Raw genomic sequence first — 23,907 nt, 5'->3', positions numbered from 1 at the left:
CAGAAAAACAAACTTTTCAGGCTTTAAAAAAAATAAAAAAAATAAAAAAAAAAAGCATTCTTTTATTGTGACTAAAAGTGAATAACACTTTGGGGTCTGAAATAGTCCTGGTGATGATTTTTTTCCCTACTTGTGTTGGAATTCTTCACTTATCTGAATAACGCAATTTTCCTATCACAGAAATCACAGCTGGCCACTGGAACCAGAGATTCACGTTTCCTCCGTGAAGAAATACGTCAGTTAGAGGAACAGCTTGGGCAAAGAGAGCGAGAACTTAAGGAGATGAGAAAAGAACTGGAGAAAGAGAAGCAAGTTAATGAGCAGGTAAGCAGAACTAGTTTGGATAATTACCAGCCATGTAATAGTCCTATTACTAAGTAAAATTTTGTAATGATACCTGTTCATGGTGTTTTTGCAATCCAGTAGGTCAGTTAAATGGACTGTTAATGGGGTTATAGATGCTAAGCAAATATTTTTGTAAAACAATTTTTTTTAAAAAAATAATGTATATTAGTACACAGTCTTTAAAAAATGCACTTTGTTGGTTTTTGTTTCACTTGATTTCTATAAGCTATGTTAAAATAAATACATTTTTGATCTCTGGTGATGTCATATGTTGGTCTCCATAACTTTTAGGAAGCGCTCTCTTTTTGTACTATTATTCAAGATAGAAAAAACAAATATAAATACACCTTATTTAATCGACAAAGGGTGTGGATAAACAGCAGGTCTCAAACAATGCCTTAACTTGTATCTCATATTAGGGCTGCAACTAACGATTATTTTAATAATCGATTAGTTGGCCGATTTATTTTTTCGATTAATCGGATAAAAAAATGCAATTTTTCTAAAATTTTAAATAATGTAATAAAAAACCTGCAATTTACACTTTCATCTCTTTATTGCAATGGCCTCTCTCTATTCAGCTTCTTATTTTACTGACATAATAATAAAAGCTACAAGAACCCAAACACAGTGTTTCTCAAACTAGGTTTTAATACAAAGTTATTAGTAAATATTAATTCATATGTTAACTATTTTTCATATTTAATAAAAACTATGAGAAAAAAGCCTTGTTTATATATAATATTCATTATCATTATACTCACTGATTCACCACTCTGCCTCCCCCAGATATGCCACTCTGAAATTCATTATACCCCTATACACCACTCTAACGCCCCCAGATATGCCATTCTGCCTCCCTGAAATTCATTACACCCCCATACACCACACTGCTACCCTGAAATTCATTATACCCCCCCATACACCACTATAACTCACCCATACACCACTCTGCCTCCTTAAATCCATAAAAATCGATTAAACTAATCGATAATGAAAATCATTGTCAACGATTTTCATTATCGATTTTATCGATTAGTTGTTTCAGCCCTATCTCATATCTTATATTTTAAAAAAGAGTTTCTAAAATATGAGAGTATTTAAAACTCTTATACAGTAATAAAATTCATTTTAACTATTTAACAGACAGATGAAAAAGTGATTGTTTTATCGACTGTACGCTATCTCCCAAGGCTCCCTGCTGATTTGCTTGCCATTTACCACACAGACATTAGTGTATTTGCTTAAATGGATTCACTCTAACGAAATTGCTTGTGAAGAAATAAAAAAATGCTGACAGTACAAGTATTACTCTAAAGCAGTACGCTCAACTCCTAGGTCACCTTCTTTGACAATGACCCTTTCCTGAAAACGAATGTCTTATTTCAATCAGTAAGGGAAAAAATACATTCCACCAAGAAGCACATATAATTAACACTGCTTTTTTGGTGAAAACAGCCTAAAGTCTGTATAGCTTATTAGCATAGCAAGCATTGCACGGCTAATGGAATCTGGAAGTGGATTGAACCAGTCAGGATTTGTTATGCAATCCATATCTGAGTGAATAGTATTAATTTGGTGAAATGTATGTTTACCAATAGAAATATTCAAACTAAACTAAACAGCAAGTGTGCTGGTCTAAATGTGGTTGGTTATGTTTCTGTAGTAGAATGTGTCCCCATTTACTTTATCAATGTTATTTTAGCTTGCACTTCGGAATGAAGAAACTGATAATGAAAACAGCAAGCTCAGGAGAGAGGTTGGTAAATATGAAATAGCATATTATAATAGCAATTACACAATTTAAGTGTACACAATTTATAGAAAGTAGTAACAAAATCTTTTTACCACAATTTAGTTTTTGTTTTTTGACTGTCTTTATCTAACTTTGTGCGTGTTATTTTTCTTTTTATTACTACTTAATTTTGGAGAAAAAACTTCTTGCGAAAAAGGTATGAAGTGCTCCTTCAGGATAGGTTCTCTAGATGTTTGACAATAGTTTGATTGATTATATAACTGTTGTGTGGACATTAAATGCAGATTCGAAAGCCTAAGATTATCTCTTTATACAGAATGAACAACTACGACAAGATGTCATAGACTATCAGAGGCAGATTGATTCCCAAAGGGAGTCTCTCCTAAACCGTGGGGAAGGACATGATTACAAATATGTGATTTCTAAAAAGAATATGGAGTTAGTCCAGTATCTGGATGAAATTCAGGTAAGAATCATGATTAGATGAAGAAAGATTAATATTAACGTAACACAAACAGCTGTCTTAGGGTTGATTCTTCAGACTTGCATTTACATAGAACTCTCTGCTGATTCTTGGCATATCTGAAAAAAAAATACCTATTAAAAGGTACTTTCATGTTACTTAACACTGAACTGTAGTTGCTAAAGGATAGTAACCTATGCTTTGTACCATGGACAAAATTGTCATAGATTCACAATTGATTTGCAGGGGAGGATCTCACATCCCTATGAAAACCTTATATTTTTATTTTAGTCTTTAGCCAGTTTTACAGACAAATTATGTTTTCTTCTTACAGTCTTAGACAAAATTACCTTTTCAAATATCTTTAACCTTTCAGAACCTGAGCGAAGCAAATGAGAAGCTGGAGGTCCAGAACCAGGAAATGACCAAAGTACTTGAACAATCTGTCAAGGAAATGGAGAGTATGACTGATGAGTATAACAAAATGAAACTTATCGTGCAGCACTCAGATAGCACAATGGACCAGCTGAGAAAGGAAAAAGACATCTATGTGCTTAAGGTAAAAAAAAAAAGAAAAATGTAAAAAAAACTTTTTTTCTCTCTTTCATAGGAACGCGCATAATTGTGTGCAGACTTAAATAATTGTGTATTACTGGCCATTTAAAGTAATGTGTTATAAAGTCTGCCCTTGGTTTTCAGGATAGCTTTATTCCCATGCACGTTCGTTCAGTTGCATTAAGGGGAATAGAAGAAAGATTTTAGGTTGCTGAGTGTGTTTTCAGGGACAGTAGCTTGGCAGAGTGTTATTTTGATTCTCAGATATTCCAAAACATGTATTTGCTTTTTGTGCATTGACATAAACTAGTAGAAGTTTGGGCCTATCATTTTAGCCTGTACTTGCTGTCCCTTTTAGGAATACATTTAATGATGGTGCAACATTGCATCTAAAATTGACAGTTTGAGAGCTTGTTAAACGTATATCCACTTGTAAATTGTAAATCTTGTTTTGTATCATATATTTAGAACATAATAAAGTGACACAAATAGGAATATAGAAACATAGAATTTGATGTCGGATAAGAACCGTTCAGGCCATCTAATCTGCCCGTTTTTCCTGATGTAAGGGACTCAAACCCCTATCAGTCCTTGATCTTGCCCCACAGAGAGGATAACGTTGTCTATCCCATGCATGTTACAATTCTTTCACTGTATTAGCTTACCATTCTCTCAATAATGTAACGAAGTTCTACATCTAAGCCTCACCCTCTAGTTTAAGACTCGTTCCTCTTGTTCTTGCGTTTTTCCTCCTTTCCAATAAGCTTGCCTCCAGTACTTTGTTAAATTCCTTTAAGTATTTAAATATCTCTATTGCATCTCCCCTCCAAGTTATACATATTAAGATACCTTAAATAATTTGCTGTTTTACTTGTTCCACCCCGGAAAGGTCTACACTATTGCAGAGCTTTGTATTATCTGTTCAAAGATATACATCACCATTAGGACCTTCTGTAATATCACTAATAAAAATATCAACAATGCCAGCCCTGTTACTGATCCTTGAGTTATCCCACTAATAACAAGACCTTTCGTCTATGATTCCTCTTTGCATCCATAAGCTTAGCTTTATATTTACTCCCATCTTCCTCATTCTTAGTTTGTTTATAGTTCTTAAAAGTTATCTTCCTCTCCTTCAATATATACGCCACATCTGTGGAGTAGCTTTTAGTATTACTAACAAGTAATATAAACGTATTGTTTGGCATGTGCAAATTCCACTGATGGATGTGTTTTGCTTTGTGAAATTCTTGCAGGTTCAGGATTTAACAGAGCAACTAAAAGCAAGGCAGGAAGAAGATGATCCGATCATGGTGGTTGTAAATGCCAAAGTAGAAGAATGGAAGGTATACATTTTACAATTAATGAAGCACCTCACACGGCCTGCCAATGACGGATTTTATTAACCTTACGTTTGTTGCAGGCGCTACTGGCATCTAAAGATGAAGAGATCGAAGAATATCAAAAAATGATCCAAAATCTCAGAGAGAAGCTTAAAATTGCTCAAATGGACATAGACAAGAGCAATGTGCTAGCTCTCCAGCAGGTAGTTTTTATTTCCCAGCACTACCAAACTAGGAATGTAGTATTATGGTACTTTCTGTACAAATGACACAGGCGTTAAGGGCTATTCAGCACAATTATACTTATTAAGAATTCAGCAAGCCATCGTGCCTCTGTGTATGAAGTTTATTAAAAAAAAAAATTCAATAATTTATATTTCCTCTGCAATTCTGATATTATTCAGTAATAGAATCTTCTGTAACATCTGTAGATCTATATGTGAATGAATGTTTGAAAGAAGACCATAGAATGATTATATTTAAATGTATTGCATTGCATAATATCTATAATTTTGAGTACTGCATAAACCCAGACGTAGTTTAGTTTTTATGTTTTATGGCAACAATAATCTTAATCTTAAAGTTTAATAATGACAACCCCTTTGCAAAATAAGAACGTACTTTTTGTATACCTGTACACTTATTGCTTCATTCACAGGTAAATTTTGCGTGTCTTGTAACACTTTTTCCCTACCCCTTTGGTTTATTTAAGGGTTTGCAGGAACGCGACAATCGGATTAAACTATTGACTGAACAATTGGAGCAGCATACCAAAGAAATGGAATCCCATATTCTTGTATTTGAGACTCTAAAACAGAATTTACAAGAAGGTAAACTAGTTCTGTTGAACAGAATTCCTGCAATTTAGAGTAATAACTAACTTCAATCCCCAACCATTGTTTGAAGCACTGGAGCATATATTACCAAAATCTACAATTATGTCTTTGTGCCTTTGTTTAATTGTCTGTTAAAACAACATAGTAACCGACTATATTGAACTGGAAGTAAGATGTAATTTCTGCCCCCTGCCTCATTATTGTGATATTACAGCAGTACATCATGCTCTTTCTCTCTCTTGTATTATCTAGATACAAATAATGGCCATTTTTCTAACATTTTACCATATAGTTAACTTGTTTCAGAGAAATTTTACAACTTGTTTTCCGTCCATTTGTTTTGGGACAACAAATTCCGTTTCTTGCCTATGCATTTGGGACTATTTACTTTTGGAAGCAAAATTCGATGCCATTCACTGTAATGATCAATCACGCTTTTCCACTCTCTCATTCACTCTCTCTCGGAATGTCTCCCTACCTCCTCCACTTCCGTGTCCATGTCTCTGTGCCGTACAGCTCTGCTTCCTGTTCCCCTCTCTTCTTTCTTCTGTTGTCTCTGTTCTGTCTTTGTCCGCTGCTCCGAAAAAGTCTGTCTGTTTCTCTGTGGACAATAATGCAGGGACATGGCCTCAGGTGAACTTCTGCAAAATGGCAGAGCTTCTGGGCACATCCTCTCCCAGATTCTCCAATTGGGGGAGAGGATGTGGCCAGAAGCTCCACCATTTTGTTGAAGTCCAACAGGGGGTCCTGTCCCCTTGTACACGGAGAGGTGGCTGAAGAACAAAGACTTTTTGGAGCTGCGGAAGAAGATGGCAGAGAGAAAACAGAAGAACAAGAAAATGCAAGATCAGAAGTTGGTGAGTGAGTGAGAGGCAAAATTTAAATTAAAACTCATATTTTGTTCAAATTCCCCAAAAATACATTTCTTAAAATTACTATTCCTACAAATCTGAATGCACTAGTCTAATATTTTTATATTGTGTATTTGTAACCACGCTTGATGTTCTTTTTCCTACATTAGGGACCACTGGGCACACGGAGCAGGGTCGAATTAAAGAACTTCAATTAGTGGTACAGAATCTTCAGCAAAAATTGAAAGAAACAGAATTATTTGCTGAACGTGCTGAAAACGATGCACGGGAAAAAGATAAAGATCTAATAGAGGCCCTTAGAAGAATGAAGGAGTATGAATTGGTATGCTGATTAGCGTGTTTGTGGTGTATGTTAGTATGTTTGAATAATTATTATATACTAAAGCAGCCTTCAGCCTTACTTGTAGCTGTTGATTTACTCAATTTTTTATTGTGAAGATACCGTGACCCAGAAGGGCTCCAAACTGGTAATTACGATTATTAGACATTGGTCTGGATTTCTCAGACACAGTGTTCTTTATCAGATGTTATTTTGGCTCATTATCTCCTAGGGTAACTGCAGCTGATTAAATTAAGCATATTCCAGTCTACATAGGTTATAAAATGTATTTTGTTAGTTATTAAAGTATATTACCGATTGCTGGGTACCGCAAAACGGATCCAGATCCATACAGCAAAGAAGATAGGACAGTTTAGTTTGTACCCTTGGTGCATGTCATGCCTTGTAGTAGATCTTGTATAAATCATATAACAGTCTGTTATACCTGTCAGCATTGGTTTTGTGATTCTTAAAGGCAAATGCGTGAAACGTTTAACTTTCATTGTATCATCCAAAGCCCGTTCATTCTTATGGTATCCCCATAACGTTTGTGTTGTTCTGAAGCCTGCATTCTGGCAAATGATTAGGATTATTTAGGATCATGCAATTTCAGTAGGAGAGGCAAGAGTGATTCTTAGATATACTTTGTCAGCCCTACAAAACCAGCAAAGCCTCTATACATATGACACTGTGAAGTAACATTTAGGTACAGATATTTATGGCTACCTGGCTTCTTGGGTTTGTTGTTCCTTGAAGATTTTAATGTCTTGCTAGAGGCGGACATAGAAAAAGTATCTCCTTATAGTATTGTAATTTATTTATAGCCCACCGGCCAGTTTTGTAGTGCCATTACAGTTGGGGAGAATACAAAGTCAATAACGTTATACCTTACAGTATACAAAATTAACAAAAATGTATTATGAGCTTACAATCTGTTAGGAAGTTGAAGGGGAATTAAGCAGAAGGTGAGGTTTATAAAATATTTTGGTTACAAAGAATAAAAAAATCAATGTGCAGGAAATGTGTTAACCAAATAGTTAATAACTTAATATTACAGTAAAAATAATAGTTTGAGCATTTCTTCTACAATTATCTTTTGTTTAAGGGAACATATGGCCTAGAGGAAGCTGTTGCAGAAATTAAGCAACTGAAAGCTAATATTAAAATAAGAGATCGTGAAATTGAAGCTTTAACAAAGGATATTAATAAGCTCGAGCTGAAGATTAATGATGTCCTTGATGAGTATGAAGATCTTCAAGAACGTCTAGGTAAGGAACTCTCCATTTTTAGCAATCAATGCATGCTTGGCTTATAGAGGGTGTTTCATAAAAGTCATAAAGCATTTTTTTTCTTATTTAACTCATGGCAGCCTTTAGAACCATACTTATATTGGATTTCATAAAATTAATTGTTCTTGAAGGAAATCTTCGGTATCCGTAGAAAGGAAGCAGAAGTTACTACTTACATAATAAAGGAAGGGAGGATGTTTTGAGCATTTTCATAAGCAAAAAATCCTTAATATGCTGGATAAAATCCTAACATATCAAAGGTGTTTATTTTTCTTTTCTTTTCTTTTTTTTTTTTTTTTTTTTTTTTAGGTCTTGAGCCAAAAACTGTAATTGACTTAACAGAATTCAAAAGTACAAAAGCACTAAAACAGCAGCAGTACAGAGCTGAGAATCAAATTCTTTTGAAAGAGGTGAATATAGCGAATTATGTTTTTTGTTTTGTATTTACATACAAATGTTTGAGCGTTTTTCTTTTTTTAATGTGACTAGGCTTTCTCCTTTCATATAATAATTTTAAAACTCTTCCAGCCAATGTATACAGATGTATTCCTTTTTTTTATGTGTGCATTAACACACAGATTGAAAGACTCGAGGAAGAACGTCTCCAACTAAAACAACAGATCCGCAAACTAGCTCAAGAGAAAGGAAAAAGAGCAGCTGCTTTGGGTAAGAGAATAACTTTTATTTCCAACATATTTCATTTTTTTGTTCTTTAAACATTTCCTACCTACTCTGACTTTTATTTCAGTTTATTTTTCTCTCAAATTCTGATTCTGGCCCTGTCCATTGACTATATGTAACCGTTACTTCCCTTGCGAACAGTGCCTGCATTGACAAAACATTTGATAAAAATATACCCAGACCACTATTGGAACTTCAGATGGGATTGGGTTCTATGGTCAGTTGAAACCAAAATAGAGTTTTAATTTGACGCACGCAAAGAGGCACACAAAATATGAAAAAGTACCTCATGCCATGGTTAAATATGGTGGTGGCTCTTTAATGTTTTTGGCACTATTTTTTCTGCCCGAGGGCCTGGACATTTTGTTAGGATGTATGGCATCATCAAACATCAACATATATTAAATGAACACCTGACTGCATCTGCAAGAAAGCTTAAACTGTGCTGTGGTTGGATCTCCAAGTGATCCAAAACATACATCAGAATCAACACAAAGATTGTTTACCAAGCACAAAAGCAAATAAAAAAAGATGCGTTTATAGCATACCTTCAATTTCCTGTTTTCTCAGGTTTGACAGCTGAAGACTTAGACTTGACTGATGATTCTCATCCAAGTATAAATTATAGAACACAAAACACACACATCACTTCACTAGACAAAACCGAAGATCTAAAAACAAAGGTAACAATTCTTAGATGCCGCTGGGATGTTATCGATGGTACTGAAGATCACGGACAGTGTTTGAAGTTTATTTTGTTCTGTATATTGTAATAAAATATTCTGATAAAAAATCTGTTACATTTCTTCTAGATAGACACATTTCCTGTCAGCTATATGTTGGTCAATGAAATGTAAAGATGGAAAAAAGTGCCAATGTAGAACATTTTGGGAATTTTTGGTGTTTGCTTCAAGGTCACTGAAAATGAAATATTGTCACAACATTTCTTCAATGCACCACTTCCAATACCGCATTTAAAAAAAAAATGACAAACATTAGTGATGAATACAAATTGGCAAATAGACATAACTGGCTTTCCTAACTTGCAATGTACTATTTTTATTCTGGATTTCCTTCTGGGGTCCGACTTAGTGACCTTATTCTTATGACACTAGAGGGCAGTCCTAGGATAATACAGTCCACAAAATCCTTTGTGTTAAACAACCTGGTAAACATATAACATTTTGCCATCAATAGGACTCATTAAGTTAATTTTAAGAAAACTGAATTATGGGAGTTTTTATGATTTTGGCTAACACAGAAAGGATGTAGCTTTTGAGACCTCAGAGTTCTTTTCCATTCAATCTGATGAAGAGACCTCTGAGGTCCTAAAAGCTTCAGTTACTTATAAAAAGTTTAGGAACAAAAATAAGGTCATGTGTGTGTATATAAATATTTAATGCAAGGTTTATGCTTTAATTTATTGATTTCTCTTTAGTATGAGAATCTCGCAAAACAACTAAATGACAAGGAAAATGAACTAGAAAGAAGTAAAACTGTTGTGGCAGATTTCAAATCTAAATGTAAGTATAGCAAGGATACCAAATAATATGTATATCCAGCTCTCTCCCTGTTGTATTTTCCATGCATTTCATGTTATGATTTTACATTTATATATGGCCAACAGTGGATTCCCATTAAGTGTGGCCCTTTGTAGTAGATAGTGAAGCCGGGGTGTTGAAATTCCCACTGAATGCCCACTTTTGTGAGGGCCTGCGTAACACCTAGTTAATGAAAGGCAATTTCTTAAGTCATTCCATCCAGTGAATATAGCTTTTAGTGTTTTATTACAGTAAGCCAATTCTGAGGTTACAAACTACTGAATATAAGGAAACAAAAAACAAATAATCACCTTAGCCAGCTATATATAATAGTATACATTTATAATACCCTTAGCCAACTTGTTATATTTTTAACTTCTTTACATTAATTTCTTTTCATTTTGGTTGCCTTTTTCTTTTTGATTTTTTTTTTATGTAGTAAAAGAAGTGTCTGAAGAAAACAATCAGCTGCAACAAGGAATGAGAGAAATATTACAGGCTATCAAAGACTCTCAAAATAACCCTACCATCAGAGGGGGAGAAGCGACTTTAATGATTCCAAGCCTAGAGCGCTTAGTACACGTAAGACATGTAAATCTCCGTAAATCCAGCATTTTCGTTTTGAGCATCCTAAAGTTCAAAATATTACTAGACACTAATATTTAATTACTCATGATTTTATGTTGCTCCCAAGCACAATGTTGCTGTCTTATACAGTTAATTGTAACTCATGGAATCCATTTCTTTCAGGCCATAGAAACAAAGCATGCGGGAGGTATGTTGGACATAAGTGCTCACTTGAAAGCTCAAGTCGATCAGCTCACTGGAAGAAATGATGAATTAAGACAAGAGCTTAAGGTGTCACGCAAGGAAGCTACAGATCTTTCAAACCAGTTGTTAAAAGCAAATGAAAAGGTATGCTACTGTGACAAAGCCGATGTCACTGAAAAAAAAATATTTGAAATATTGTGTTTAATGTCACATGGGCTGTGGAGCCAAGCTTTTCAGGTTTGGAAATATCTTAATAGGCTTCAGAGTTGACAGGTCTTTGCTTCACCCTCAAAGGACTGTCATCACCTCAAATGTCTTCTGGATTGGGGCACCTTCTTTTTTTACCCTCCATTGTCCGGCTACTGGTCAGGTCATGAAGCATCTTCTTTACATCAGTGTTAAGAAATGTCTAGACAATTTCCTTCCCCCTTTAAATAATCTGATCACTTTACACTCTCCCTAGTTTGAGTACACTAAGAACCATTCAGTTACAAAGTGAGTTTATGCTTCCTATTGTAAAAATCAAGCAAGCTTTGGTTGCATCTTGGGCTGCCTTCAGTCATTGTATACTCCTTTACCATGTAGTCTTATGGACCTACCTGAAAGTCTTCCACATATAAAGCAAGACTGACAACCCTTTGTCTCCATTCAGGTTTTACATCTTGAAAATGAATGTAAACTTCTGCATCAGTCGACTGGGGCCAATATTATATTTAAAGCTGTAAACCTACCAGATGGATTGTCTTCCACTAGCAGCAACCTCATCAACACTCTCAACGAATACCTCTTGCATCTCCTACAGGTATTATGAAACAGTGTCATTTAATTTTGGGAGCCATAACTTCAATGAAGGCTTTTTTAGGCATCCAAAGCTTTGTCAAATCATGAAAATGGTTGAAGGTGTGTTGTATTTACTGCACAGTAAATATAACTATTCATATAAGTGGTTTATGAACGGATTCTGGAATAACAAAGCATTTAGACTATAGGTTGTACCAAGTCTGCCATTGTATTTTGGGTGTTCATTGCTGGTGGAATAAATCACAAGTGATTTATGTAAATATAGAAAAATGTTAGAATGTGTGACAGCTGCAGTTTAATGTTATTGAAATGTTGTAAAATAATGCACATAGGATGTATTAGTCCCAACAGAAGAGAGGGACTTGCAAGTAATTATTACTTAAAAATAAGCAGGGAATGCAGTAAAGAGTCTAATATGGCAAACAGGGTGCTGAGCTGGATAGCAAGAGGCATTAGAAGCAGAAAGAGAGAGGTGGCCCTGTCACTTTACAGACCTGGTCAGACCTCGCATAGATTATTATGGACAGTTCTGGAGGAATTGGAAGATGTGATAGAAACTTTAAAAAAGAAAAAAATTGGAAGGAGGTAGGTTTATTTCAGAGGAGAAATATTAGAACAAGAGACTGTAGTCTAAAACTGGGGAGTCAGATGTTTTAGATGTAATGTAAGGAAGTTTTACTTTACTGAGAAGGTGGTAGTTAGACAAAACAGACTCCCATCAGAAGTGGTAGGGACTAATACAGCGAGGAAATTTTAAGCATCCATGGGATAGACTTAAAGCTATGTTGAATTTAAGTCTGATTAAGTGGTATTACATCAGGAGAAATGAGCAGACTAGGTGGGCCAAATGGTTTTCATCTGCCATCAAATTATTTGTTTCTCTGTTATATAAAAATATTTATGAACTTTGTACTTGATACTACACACGTTTATGTATAATTAGAAAAATCTGAGTAGTTTTAAGTAAACACAGCCAACCATGTATGATTTTCCTTTGTCAGCACAGTAGATGTGTTCACCTTCGGTGGTGCTATACAGTAACTTTTGACTTATCCCAAGGGTTATATGTATTGTAATTCATCATTAAAATTGTGTTGCTCTGCTCTTTACCTGCTAGCATTATACGTTTATCTGCAGGAAATGGAATCTAAAGAGAAAACAGTACTAAGACTGGAAGATTCATTGGAAGAATATAAAAGAAAATTTGCTGTGATTCGCCATCAGCAAGGGATGTTGTATAAGGAGTATGAGAGGTAAAATTGAAAATTATTATTTATTGTATGCTATTGTGCTGTACAGTGGGTAAACAGGACAAGTGATATATAACATAACAATTTGACTTATAGAAACAGGTGAGGAGAACCCTGCACAATTGAGCTTACAAGCTAGAGATCAAAATGCTTTGTTTATCTAGCTTATAGTTACAATAATTTCCATTAGTTACCAATTTCACAGTGAACAAAAAAGTATGTCCAGTTCACAAATTTAAATATAAATTCACAACAGATGTGTATACGTATAAGTAAGGAGATTAGACAGTTCCTTTAAAATCTCATTACTACATAAGTCTATGAACCATTATTACTTTACCAGCATTGTCTTTTTACATTTTCTTGCCACTTCTTCAAAAGATTTGTATTTTCTTACTGAGATTATTCAGTCAAGGTTACATTTAAAGAGCATTGAAGTATTTTCTTGTAGGTGATTTTAGACATGTTTTTTCATCAAACCTTAGTGTTCAGGTTTCTCTTATGAACAGATGGGAAACCAAACCCCAGGCAATGCTAAGTGACAAAGTCAGATGACAGTATCTTTTTGTTTTCACAACTCCCATTTGTGTTTAACATTTTTTTTTTATATTTAGTGAAAGGGAGTCGTGGCAGCGTGAAGTGGAGAAGTTAAAAGAAGAAAAAACAAAACTAGAAAGTCAGAAGGAGCAGGATGCGGTCCAAATTGCTGAGTATATGGTATGACACACTCATACGCTCACACATACTACTACTTCCTTTCAAGCCATTCAATGTTTCTTTACTCATTTTTAGGTTTCTCTGTTGGGGTTCACAAGGCTCTAATGATTTATCTTTTTTATTATATCATTATGTTCTGTATACAAATCTTCTCAGAAAAGCAGATTTCACCTGTATGCTCGAGACACAGAGCTGCTAACTGTCTTGCTCTCTAATTTCTCTCGGGTCACAAACTATATCACCAATATTTTATCCAACACAAAAATATGAATTCTTCCCCTAAATGCCATTGCTAAGCATTTTAAATTAATTATTCCACCCTTTAAATTCCAGCTTATTTTTTCCGCTTAACTTTTATCCAATAATCTCCCACAAAAGAATCGGCTAGATGTATTATGAAGTTAAATTTTATAGGGCATTACAGTGAACTACCTTTATCCCATAACTCTTTTGGTAAACAAATCTACCTCATCATGTATTGTATTGCCTAGATTTTAGTTAGTAAATTGTATTATTGCATATCTGTATACAGTAAAGTCATCAAGGAAAATATACGTATACCTTCCGATATTTGTTAATTTCCTCCAGTTATCTAAATTTGCTTTGTGGTGTTTTCCTACAATTTAGCTGTCTGATGTCCTGGTATCTGTTAACCCATAAAGCTTCAGTAAATAATCTCCTACGGCTCTTTGAAATTCTCCTTTTTTATTTTGTATTTGTAGAACTTACTAGACGCTATGAAGGTGGATCCAGATGAAATGAAAAGTCTTCTTGCAGAGAGCGCCAGAAAAATGACTGTTCTCAGAGTAAATGAGAAGTCACTGACCAGAAGATACACCACCTTACTCGAAATGGAGCAACATCTGCGTAAAGAAAACCTTAAACTGAAAGATGAAGTATCTGAGATGGAGGCTGCAGTAGGGGAGAAAATTGGCTATTTACAGAGATATAAGGTAATGACTTAGCATTGTTTTTGTTCTTTTCTACTGCAATGCAGGAATGACTTGTGGTAATGCTATTGATAATAAAATAATTACTGTATCATTATTGTTTTACCTTGTTATATTTTTGCAACAGGAAATTGCTGCCTTTAAAATCGCAGCTCTTCAAAAAGCTTTGAATGAGAGCGTGTCTTCATCGGAGTTGGAAATGGCTAATAAACAATATAATGAGTTAACTGCCAAGTACAGGGACATGCTTCAGAAGGATAATATGCTTGTCCAGAGAACCAGTGACCTGGAGCACCTACAAGTATGTACTGACAATATGTGTGTATATAATTATATATAAGTTTTTTAGGTAGGTGTGAAAAAACACGGTAAAGTAGGAATGCTTTCAAAAATACACGTGTTAATAGTTAAAAATTTTTGTCATTCAACAAAAATTGAAATCAAGTCAATATGTGGTGTGACCGTTCTTTGCCTTCGAAACAGCATGGGGGTATGACTTCAATTTTTTCCTACGCAGCAAGAAAATGCATCTCTGAAGTCCCAGATTGGTGTGTATGCCAAAGAGCTTGAAATAACAAAAGAAAAGCTTTATACTCTTGAGCAAGCATGGGATAATATAAGTACGCTGGGTAAGTAAATATGAGCACACTGTGATTGACATATCCCCCGACGGCCGGGCCAATTGTTTAAAAAAAAAAAAAAAGCCCAGCCCCCCTGCCTATTTCCATTTTTTTAATGTATCTATAAACGTATTTATTTCAATTTTAAGGAGGTAATTCTGCTATGGATAAAGCCACAAAAGCAGTCACAAGTAATGAAATCATTTCCATCTCCAAGAAGATTACAATGTTGGAAATGAAGGAGTTAAACGAAAGGCAAAAAGCTGAACATTCCCAGAAAATGTATGAACATCTAAGGACCACACTAGCGCAAGTAGAAGAACGGAACTTTGAGCTAGAGGCAAAGTTTGCTGAGGTATGTTTGACAATATAACCAGTATTATGATATTGCTGCTTTACAAAGAACATTTTAAATTAAATTGACTGTTGTCTTGTATGATACAAAAGTTTGTATTGGTGGTATTTTTGTTTGGATGTATCTTACTGCAGTCTTGTGCTGCAGATGAGCAAAGGCCCCTGCATTTTGAGGATGTCCATTTTCTTTAACCATGATCAATTCGTTTTTTTTATGATTTCCCTGAGAAACAGGTTTACTTTTTAATATCAATGCAGGAGAGATTTCTTGTTTGTTATGCATATGTTTTGTATTTTTTTTTTCTTATCTATATTTCATAGTTAATGTTGTGAGTATATTGGCAGGTTCTTATTTAGAACTCGAAAGACACACAGAGAACAAGTAACCTTTAGTGGTTTTACCTTAGCAGTTCGAGCACAAGTAGGCTGAAAATAAAAATCATTAATGAAGAAAGCGTGTATGTGTGATTGGGTTTTAACTATGACCAATAATAATTATTTTTTTGGGGGGAAGACTAGTAATAAGTGGTATTTCCTTCTGTTATTGTGTTTACTGTACATATGAAAAGGTGGATATTTATAAATCTGTGTGATAGTATGTCAAATTGCCAAGCCAACATTTGACCAATGTTTCCAATGCATGGCTATTAATCATCAGGTGCTGTCTTATGGGACTGGAAGTGTGCCTTGTTCACTGACGGGTCTGGGCTAGTATTTACCATGTCTCCTTTCAGATGCTTGACTATTCTTGCATTTTTGATGACTAATAGCGACAGCTAAATTTGGGTTATATGATACGCACTTTTCTTTTTCTTGCAGCTCACCAAGATCAACCTTGAGGCGCAGAAAGTAGAACAAGCTTTAAGAGATGATCTTGCGAATAGCGTGAGTAAGGCAGTTTCTGAAGCAGATCGGAGAAGAATAATGGACTTGGAAAAAAGTGAAGCGGAACTTAAGGTTGAAGTCTCCAAGTAAGCAACTTTAAGTTTCTTAAAAAGCAAACATTTTATAACAGAAGAATTCCAGAGAACACAATTATTCTAAATAAACCTACAACAGATTTTCCTCGTGTTCTTTAGTAACACATCCAGGTGCTATAAGTTCCTAATACAGTTGTGATTCCTAGTCATATTTTGACAGAAAATAAACTTGTCCCATAATAAAACTTTGTACGTTTTAAGCTTCCATTGTCTTCCAGAAGGCTTAAGAAGGTCTGTCATTGTTTGGTCACCAACCTTTTGTGAAAAGTTAGGCCAGTACCGCAGTAGAATTAATACGCACCATGGATCACTTCTAATGTACAGAGGTTTAAAATCTATATATATATTATCTTTTTACATTAGATTACGCAGCCTTACTGATATAGCCAAAATGCAAGTTTCAACATTAATGACTCGTCAGCAGTCTAGGGAAAAAGAAGTGGAATCACTGCGAAAACAAGTTCTGGATTATCAGGTGAGAGTCTTTTCGTAGTTTCTCTTTCAAGCGACTACTTTCATGAAACATTTTCAAGCATTCTGCAGAGCCAGCTCAGCTATTGCAAGAGAAATGTGTCTAAATTGACATGAAGTTGGTGAGATCAAACATAATCCTTTTGCAAGCTTCCACCTATATATATATATAATATTTAAGACATTGAATGTAAGAATGCAATGTACAGCATGTGTGTATGTGTGTATGTATATATATATATATATATATATATATATATCATGTTTATTAAATGTTATTCTAGCTCCATTTGTTCTGTATTGGTACTAAGTCTAATTCAAATTTTATTAGAATGTTTTCCTTTGTAGCAGCTATTTATTTTTCAACTTTTCTTCAAAAGGATCAAACAGATGAAAAAGCTCTAATTGCTAAATTACACCAACAAATTGTAGCTCTTCAAATCAGCGAGGCCACAGCTGTAGGCAAGCTGGAAGCCACGACGACTAAACTGCAAAAAATGGAGGCCTACAACCTGCGCTTGGAGCAGAAACTCGATGATAAAGAACAAGCGCTGTATTATGCCCGCCAGGAAGGAAGAAATCGGGCCAAGCACCTTCGGCAAACTATCCAGTCTTTAAGGCGGCAGTTTAGCGGCGCCCTCCCAATAGCTCAGCAAGAAAAGTTTTCCAAAACAATGTTGCAGCTGCAGAATGACAAACAGAAGACAATTCATGAAATGATGCTTGTTCAGCAAGAACGCAGAGAGGCAGAAACCCAAGCTCTGGAGTTAGAACTGAAACTAAAGAGCTTGCAGGAACTTTTTAGTACTCTCAAAGATGCACGAGGGGCTCAAAAGGTAAAACTATCGGATTGTCATTCCAAAAAAACATTTATATATCACTGTAGCTAAGGAGTCATTACCAGTATGGGAAAAACCTACTATTTTATATTAGGATATACAGTTGCAGGGATTATGATATTATCAACTGCAGCCCACCACCTGCCAACAGCCAAGATATGATATTTTGTTTTTAGTAGTTCTTGATTCTTACAGTTTGAACAATGTGTAACCCGTGTTTAATTCCACAGGTTACAGAGTGGCACAAGAAAATGGAAGAACTTCGTCTGCAGGACCTGCGACTGGCACGGGAACTTAACCGAAAGAAAGAAGAGATGAACCATTTAAACAACATTATCTCTGAACAAGAACGCACAATAAGAACCTTGGAAGAGGAAGTCGTTCAGCAAGGCAAAGTAAACAGTTTACTGTCTTTATTGATATTTTTATTGAAAATGTTGTTTTTCTCTTTGGTATACATGTTGCTTATGCTGCACAGTTATGGAAAGATGTAGGTTCTGACAAACCAGTATTTAAGGTACCATTTTTAACCACGATCAACACTGTGTTTTGTTTGTCCCATTCTATATAGTCTCTGTGTATTCCATCATGACTTTCAAGTTTGTGAGTTAATTTTCTTTTTTAATATATTTCCCTTTTATTTTTTACACTTTACCCCTTCTGGTTGAAATGTCTGAACTTCATATAACTGGATTTCTATTTTCTGAACTGTAATTCACTGGTACTACTCCTGTGTTGATAAAATAATAGTAATAGTAAACATAATGTTTCACTATGTTGCGCACATTTTACAGTCTGCAGAGGTATCAGCATTTTATACATTCAAGTGCAATTGCAAAGGGCTCCCAGCACCTGGACACAAATAACAGAGCACCGAAACCCTCCCAGGCAGTCCATTTTCTGCCCAGCTAGCAAACTCATTGCATGGTTTGTGATGTATTCGACCAAAGCTATCTAAATGAAAAATAATAAATAAATCCGCAATTACTATTCTCAGTGCGCTTCATTGAAGGAGCAGTTGAATTGCTGGAAAAATGCTGGACATAGCGGCATACAATATGTGCAGCTGTGTTGCTACCTGCAGTCAGTGGCCTCTTTCAGTCTCAACCCAAGAGTAGCTGGCTTCAATTTAAGAGTAAAATAGATGGATTTGCACAAACTCATGTTTTAGCAACCATAGGTTCTTGGAATTTGATCCACCTATGGTAGATTTACATCTGATGTGTGTGTGTTTTAGTTTCATGAAGAAAGACAGATGGCCTGGGATCAGAGAGAAGTAGAACTGGAACAGCAGCTGGCTGTATATGAGCATCAGCAGAACGAAGTTCTCAACACCGCTCGACGGGTACTTGCATTGTTTCTTAATGATCCCTTGGGGTCTGCGGGGTCACACCAGGTAACAATTTTTTTTTTTTTTTTTTTAGTTTGAAGAGGCAACAGGAGCAGTGCCCGATTCCAACCTACCTCTTCCTCAACAACTTGAGATAGCCCTAGAGAAAATAAAAGAGCACGTGAGGACCATCATGGACACAAAATCAGTCTGTAGAACACTGGAAGAAGTAAGTACACACAGTTCACAGTAACTAGAACATTATCAAACGGTTGTCCTGTGTTTTGTGTACACATGATTTAGATTTCACTTATTCCTACCAAAATTGTGCTCAATATTGAATATTCAGTATGAATGGTTAGCAACATTTTAACTGTTTAAACAATTCTGCGTCACACACCTTTAACTTTGCAATTCTTTATTTTCAGAAGCTTAAAAACAAAGAAGCACTACTGAGGACAGCCGAACAAAATGTTTTTAGTCGAGACAAGGTGATCAATGAGCTCCGGCTTCGATTGCCTGCAGCAGCAGAACATGATAAGCTTCTGTCTGGTCTTAATCAAAGAGATGAAGAGTTGGAACATCGGCAAGCTTTGAAAGTTGCTCATCAAACCATTGCAAGCATGCAAGCGAGATTGAATCAGAAGGAAGAAGTGCTTAAAAAATACCAGCACCTGCTAACCAAAGCACGAGAGGTATTACATTAAACTATCACAATCTGAATATATACTGTTAACGCTCCACAATCTTCGTATAACACATTTATTTGTCTTTTTCAAAAGGAACAAGAAGATATTGTAAAAAAGCACGCAGAAGACATTAAACTGTTGCATCAGAAATTGAATCTCTATTCAGACTCATCACTTAACAAGTTCAGAGATGCTGCTCTGGTTTGTGTTCCTCTCTATTGATTGATTCCCTGATTTATTTGGAAAATCGAGTTCTACAAACTACTGAAAATAAAAACTAATAAAAGTGGGCTGGCTGTATGCCAGCATATCCAAGAATAAACATTATGAAATGTAGTTTATTAATATCCACTAGCATTCCCCTGCAATATTAAAGAAAAAACAATCTGTTATCATACCGTGAACCTCTCTCCAAAAAACCTTCAATACCCCCTTTTATTCATATCTATAATATTTACTAGCATACATCTGATATCCTCTTAAGGGCTGCTTGGGTTATGCCCTTTTAATTCTTTGTAACTTGCTTCATAGCTGCAATACAAATCATCATATAGGTGGATTTTGGTTACCGTCTTTCCATAATATAATGTATTCAAAGGCCTAGGTAGGTTAAAGTTTGATAATATAATTATCAAAACTGCAGAATAAATTGAAGTCAAATACATTTTGTTACAGGTGTTCAGATTATAATTTTTATATATTTTTTTAACAGTTCTCATTCATTTTATAGGAGTTAATGAAGAAACCATCTTTACAAGTTTCATCAGGTACAAGCTTAATGCGATTGGCCGAAATGGAACAGACTGTTACGGAACAAGACAAATCATTGGCTTCGCTTTCAAGCAAACTCAAGAAAGCAACAGCAGAACTGGACTGGCAGAAACAGATCACGGTAGAGAAAGTGAATGAACTTGAAGCCAACAAAGTCAGGTAACTTTATTATCTTCACATTATTAATATATGCTTAGCACACTCTGCAGTGACTAAAATATTATATCATCATCCAGATGTAAAGAAAAAAGTTTGAAAAAAATCAAAATATTATTATTTGCCACATTTATTTTGGAGAAATTACCCCAGGAAATAATCCAAGTGAGTCTATTGAAGTAATGTGATTGTGGGGGCACTCTTTATGGTTTTTGTTATCACATTTAACTCCTTAGGTGTCCCCTTCAAAGTGAAAGAAGTGAAAATAAAGCACTTAACTTTCAATTTCTTGATTTTCATATAACACATTAAGTATGAGGTACAATCGAAACCATCTAGGGAAGCAGCCTACAAAAGAAACTGCAAACAAGTTTTTCAAAAAATGTTTTCAATAGAAACCCACAAAAACAATATAAACACACAGTGTAGCTAAATAAGAAAGAGGGAGATCGTATTCATGTGTGCCGATCTCAAATCAGACTTGAAGAGCATTATATTTTGGAAGTTAAGAAGATGAAGAGCGAATCTGAAGAGCTGAGATCCCGTTTGTCTCAGATGGAGAAGGAGGTTCAGTATCTTAACACAGAACTTGAGGCTCAAAAGGAAGCAAATACCAGAGCTCCAACTGTAACTATGAAGAATCTTGTAGAACGTCTGAAAAGTCAGCTGACTTTAAAGGAAAAGCAGCAAAAGGTATTTTGTCATTATTACGCTTTTATGTACTGACGCACAAAGATACTGATCCCCAAATACATACATTCTATTGCTTTGGTTATGTATACACACTTGGCTTCCCATATGGATAGACCCTCCCAATTCGGTAACATGAATTGCCTGTATTTATAAGATAATACTTGTTTTGGCCTCACTGTGGAAACACTACTTGAAGCATAATTTATTTCATAGACCTTGCATCCAATAGAACATCACCCTGGGAATTGCATGAATTGGCTGATGATTGGCTATTTGCAGTTAATTCTGTTCTCTGTTTTAGGCATTAAGCAAAGCTTTGTTAGTGCTTCGGTCCGAAATGACTGCTCATGCTGAACAGCAGATTCTTGCTGCTGCCGCACAAAAGGAAGAAAACTTGAATGTCCAGCAGATTGTTGACCGACATACCAAAGATTTAAAGGTACTTGATTATGGTATTATGTGGAAATCGTATAATTTGATCCCTCCAGCCTATTTTAATGTTCTAATGCACTTTGCAGTCAGTTTGGAAGCGCTGCAGATCATGTGAAGGAATGCTTTCTGTGTATACTTTAACTTCTCATCCCAGCCAGCCCTTTACACCATGGAGACTGTGCAGGCTCAGCGCAACATCATTAAAAGGCGTTGCATGCCTTTAAAATACGCCACGTTGGGATATGACGTCTGACTACAGAGGTAGAGGGGGCTGGGTTCGCTGCCCTAGTCCAGTTTAAGGCGCTAATTACATCACTATGTCTAATGCGCTATATAGCTTGACCAAAGAGTAATGCATGTTAATATTAAGTTGCCTCTTCCCACCCAACTTAATACCATAGAGTGTACTTTAATATGCATTTTTTTACCTGGAAAAATACTTACAGTATTACCGGAGCTTACAGTGCAGCGCCCTCTCTGCTGTCTGCATTTTGGGCCAGTTTGTCAGTTATCTTTATGAATATTTTCATTTTTACAGAAAATTCCGTAATTAAACAGCCCTTTATCAAAACTGTCACAACCTACATGGGATGTTTGTATGTCTTAGTTTTATGTAGGCAAGTGGTATATATATTGCACTGGATTTTGTTTTAGAGATAAATGTAGCACAGGTAATTGAATCAAACCTGCAGTCTGCAGTAGAAGAAACAAGAGAAATGCATGATGCAGATAGGCTGACGAGATTAACTGGGATGAAATATAATCGCAGTTTTTACCACTCATCCTCTCTTATTCTTTAGTTTTAATTTCATGAAGATTGTTATTCAATTTCTTGAGATTACAATTAATTTTTAATATCATGATAGGCACAGGTTGAAGATTTAAATGAGCAACAGCTGAAACTGAAAGAGGCTCTGAAAAGTAGCAAAAATCGTGAAAATAGCCTCATGGAAGACCTTGACAATCTAAACCATGAGCTGCGAGGAAAACAGAAAGCCCTCAACAAGCTGCAGAAGGACAAAGATGAAGTAGATAAGGAGAATGAAGAGTTGAAAAAGAGGATAAAGCGTCTGACAAACAGCTTACAGGTCAGTGTCTGTTTTTGAGAGAGAAAAAAAAAACACGTTTTGTAGAACCAGACAACCTTTCATCATAACACTCTCAGCCAGCATTCTGTCTAAGCCATCTGAACAACCAACAACATTGAGAGCTTATCCTGAGTCGACCAGCTCATCTTCTTCCAAGCAATCCTCTCCTACGGTTTCCCTTCCCTCTCAACTGACTATATTGTAAACTCGCAAGAGCAGGGCCCTCTTCTCCTTTTGTACCAGCTTGTTATTGTTTGTGGCTTTATAGTACCGACTCTGATTGTAAAGCGCTGGGAATCTGCTGGGGCTATATAAATAAATGTAATGTAATTTGAATTGCCAAATCTGTGTTCTTGTACTGGGATCAGTGTTTGGAAGTCTCCAGACTAAGAGATTCGGCATCTTTAGAGCTAGTAACTCAGTTTAGCAGTTTCAAAGCACTTCTTAATTGGCACATGATTGGTGGAATATTATCGTATTTGCTTGATTGTTCGAGGTCGTCTCATAATTAGACCTCCAGCGCTGCAGGAGACCCAGGTCCTCCTCTTCGGCAACTGGTGAACATCTGCGCGATGCGCGCAGACAACCTCCGCTGCCAACTGACACTTCCATCGGGGCTTCTATGACGGAGCACTGACATGATGTGACCTTCCAGTGCTCAGTCATAGAAGCCCCGGCAGAAGTGTCGGGTAGCAGTGGAGGTTGTCAGACATACACCGGCTGCCCCCACTTGACACCAGGGAGGCTGGAGACAAGTCCAGGGATGCATCGGTAAGTCGGGGGGGGGGGTATAAGAAGTATCAGGTGGGCAGATTGGCAAATAGAGGGGTATAAGGCATATCAGGAAGGCAGAGTGGCAAGCCATGGAGGAGATGTACATAACTGGGGGGCAGGTTGGCAAATAAAAGGAAATAAAAACAAGAAATGCATTTTTCTCAATCATAGTTTATATGCGAATTAATATTTACTAGTAAAACTTTTTCTATAGGGTAGTC

The 23,907-nt window shown here is 35.9% G+C and overlaps 1 protein-coding gene across 1 annotated transcript in view; it reads left to right on the top strand.

Annotated features, from left to right (window-relative positions):
* The window catches only part of CEP290 (centrosomal protein 290), a 44,184-nt gene that overhangs the window by 3,068 nt on the left and 17,209 nt on the right, over positions 1-23,907 (top strand). The window contains exons 6-39 of the mRNA XM_053461910.1: positions 181-324; positions 2,051-2,104; positions 2,418-2,567; positions 2,941-3,123; positions 4,376-4,465; positions 4,543-4,665; positions 5,175-5,292; positions 6,320-6,492; positions 7,595-7,757; positions 8,088-8,188; positions 8,357-8,444; positions 9,030-9,142; positions 9,898-9,982; positions 10,440-10,582; positions 10,751-10,915; positions 11,424-11,573; positions 12,710-12,825; positions 13,437-13,539; positions 14,262-14,492; positions 14,617-14,790; positions 15,007-15,118; positions 15,259-15,464; positions 16,283-16,434; positions 16,807-16,918; positions 17,295-17,750; positions 17,984-18,148; positions 18,991-19,098; positions 19,178-19,312; positions 19,512-19,778; positions 19,866-19,973; positions 20,503-20,702; positions 21,179-21,392; positions 21,694-21,831; positions 22,691-22,912. Of these exons, the coding sequence (XP_053317885.1) occupies positions 181-324; positions 2,051-2,104; positions 2,418-2,567; positions 2,941-3,123; positions 4,376-4,465; positions 4,543-4,665; positions 5,175-5,292; positions 6,320-6,492; positions 7,595-7,757; positions 8,088-8,188; positions 8,357-8,444; positions 9,030-9,142; positions 9,898-9,982; positions 10,440-10,582; positions 10,751-10,915; positions 11,424-11,573; positions 12,710-12,825; positions 13,437-13,539; positions 14,262-14,492; positions 14,617-14,790; positions 15,007-15,118; positions 15,259-15,464; positions 16,283-16,434; positions 16,807-16,918; positions 17,295-17,750; positions 17,984-18,148; positions 18,991-19,098; positions 19,178-19,312; positions 19,512-19,778; positions 19,866-19,973; positions 20,503-20,702; positions 21,179-21,392; positions 21,694-21,831; positions 22,691-22,912 (5,262 nt within the window). The remainder of the gene's footprint in view (positions 1-180; positions 325-2,050; positions 2,105-2,417; positions 2,568-2,940; positions 3,124-4,375; positions 4,466-4,542; positions 4,666-5,174; positions 5,293-6,319; positions 6,493-7,594; positions 7,758-8,087; positions 8,189-8,356; positions 8,445-9,029; positions 9,143-9,897; positions 9,983-10,439; positions 10,583-10,750; positions 10,916-11,423; positions 11,574-12,709; positions 12,826-13,436; positions 13,540-14,261; positions 14,493-14,616; positions 14,791-15,006; positions 15,119-15,258; positions 15,465-16,282; positions 16,435-16,806; positions 16,919-17,294; positions 17,751-17,983; positions 18,149-18,990; positions 19,099-19,177; positions 19,313-19,511; positions 19,779-19,865; positions 19,974-20,502; positions 20,703-21,178; positions 21,393-21,693; positions 21,832-22,690; positions 22,913-23,907) is intronic.

Source organism: Spea bombifrons, chromosome 4 (assembly GCF_027358695.1).
Source record: "Spea bombifrons isolate aSpeBom1 chromosome 4, aSpeBom1.2.pri, whole genome shotgun sequence".
Lineage (NCBI taxonomy): Eukaryota > Metazoa > Chordata > Amphibia > Anura > Pelobatidae > Spea > Spea bombifrons.
Note: the sequence above shows the minus strand (reverse complement) of the source record. Positions and strands in the feature narration are given on the sequence as shown.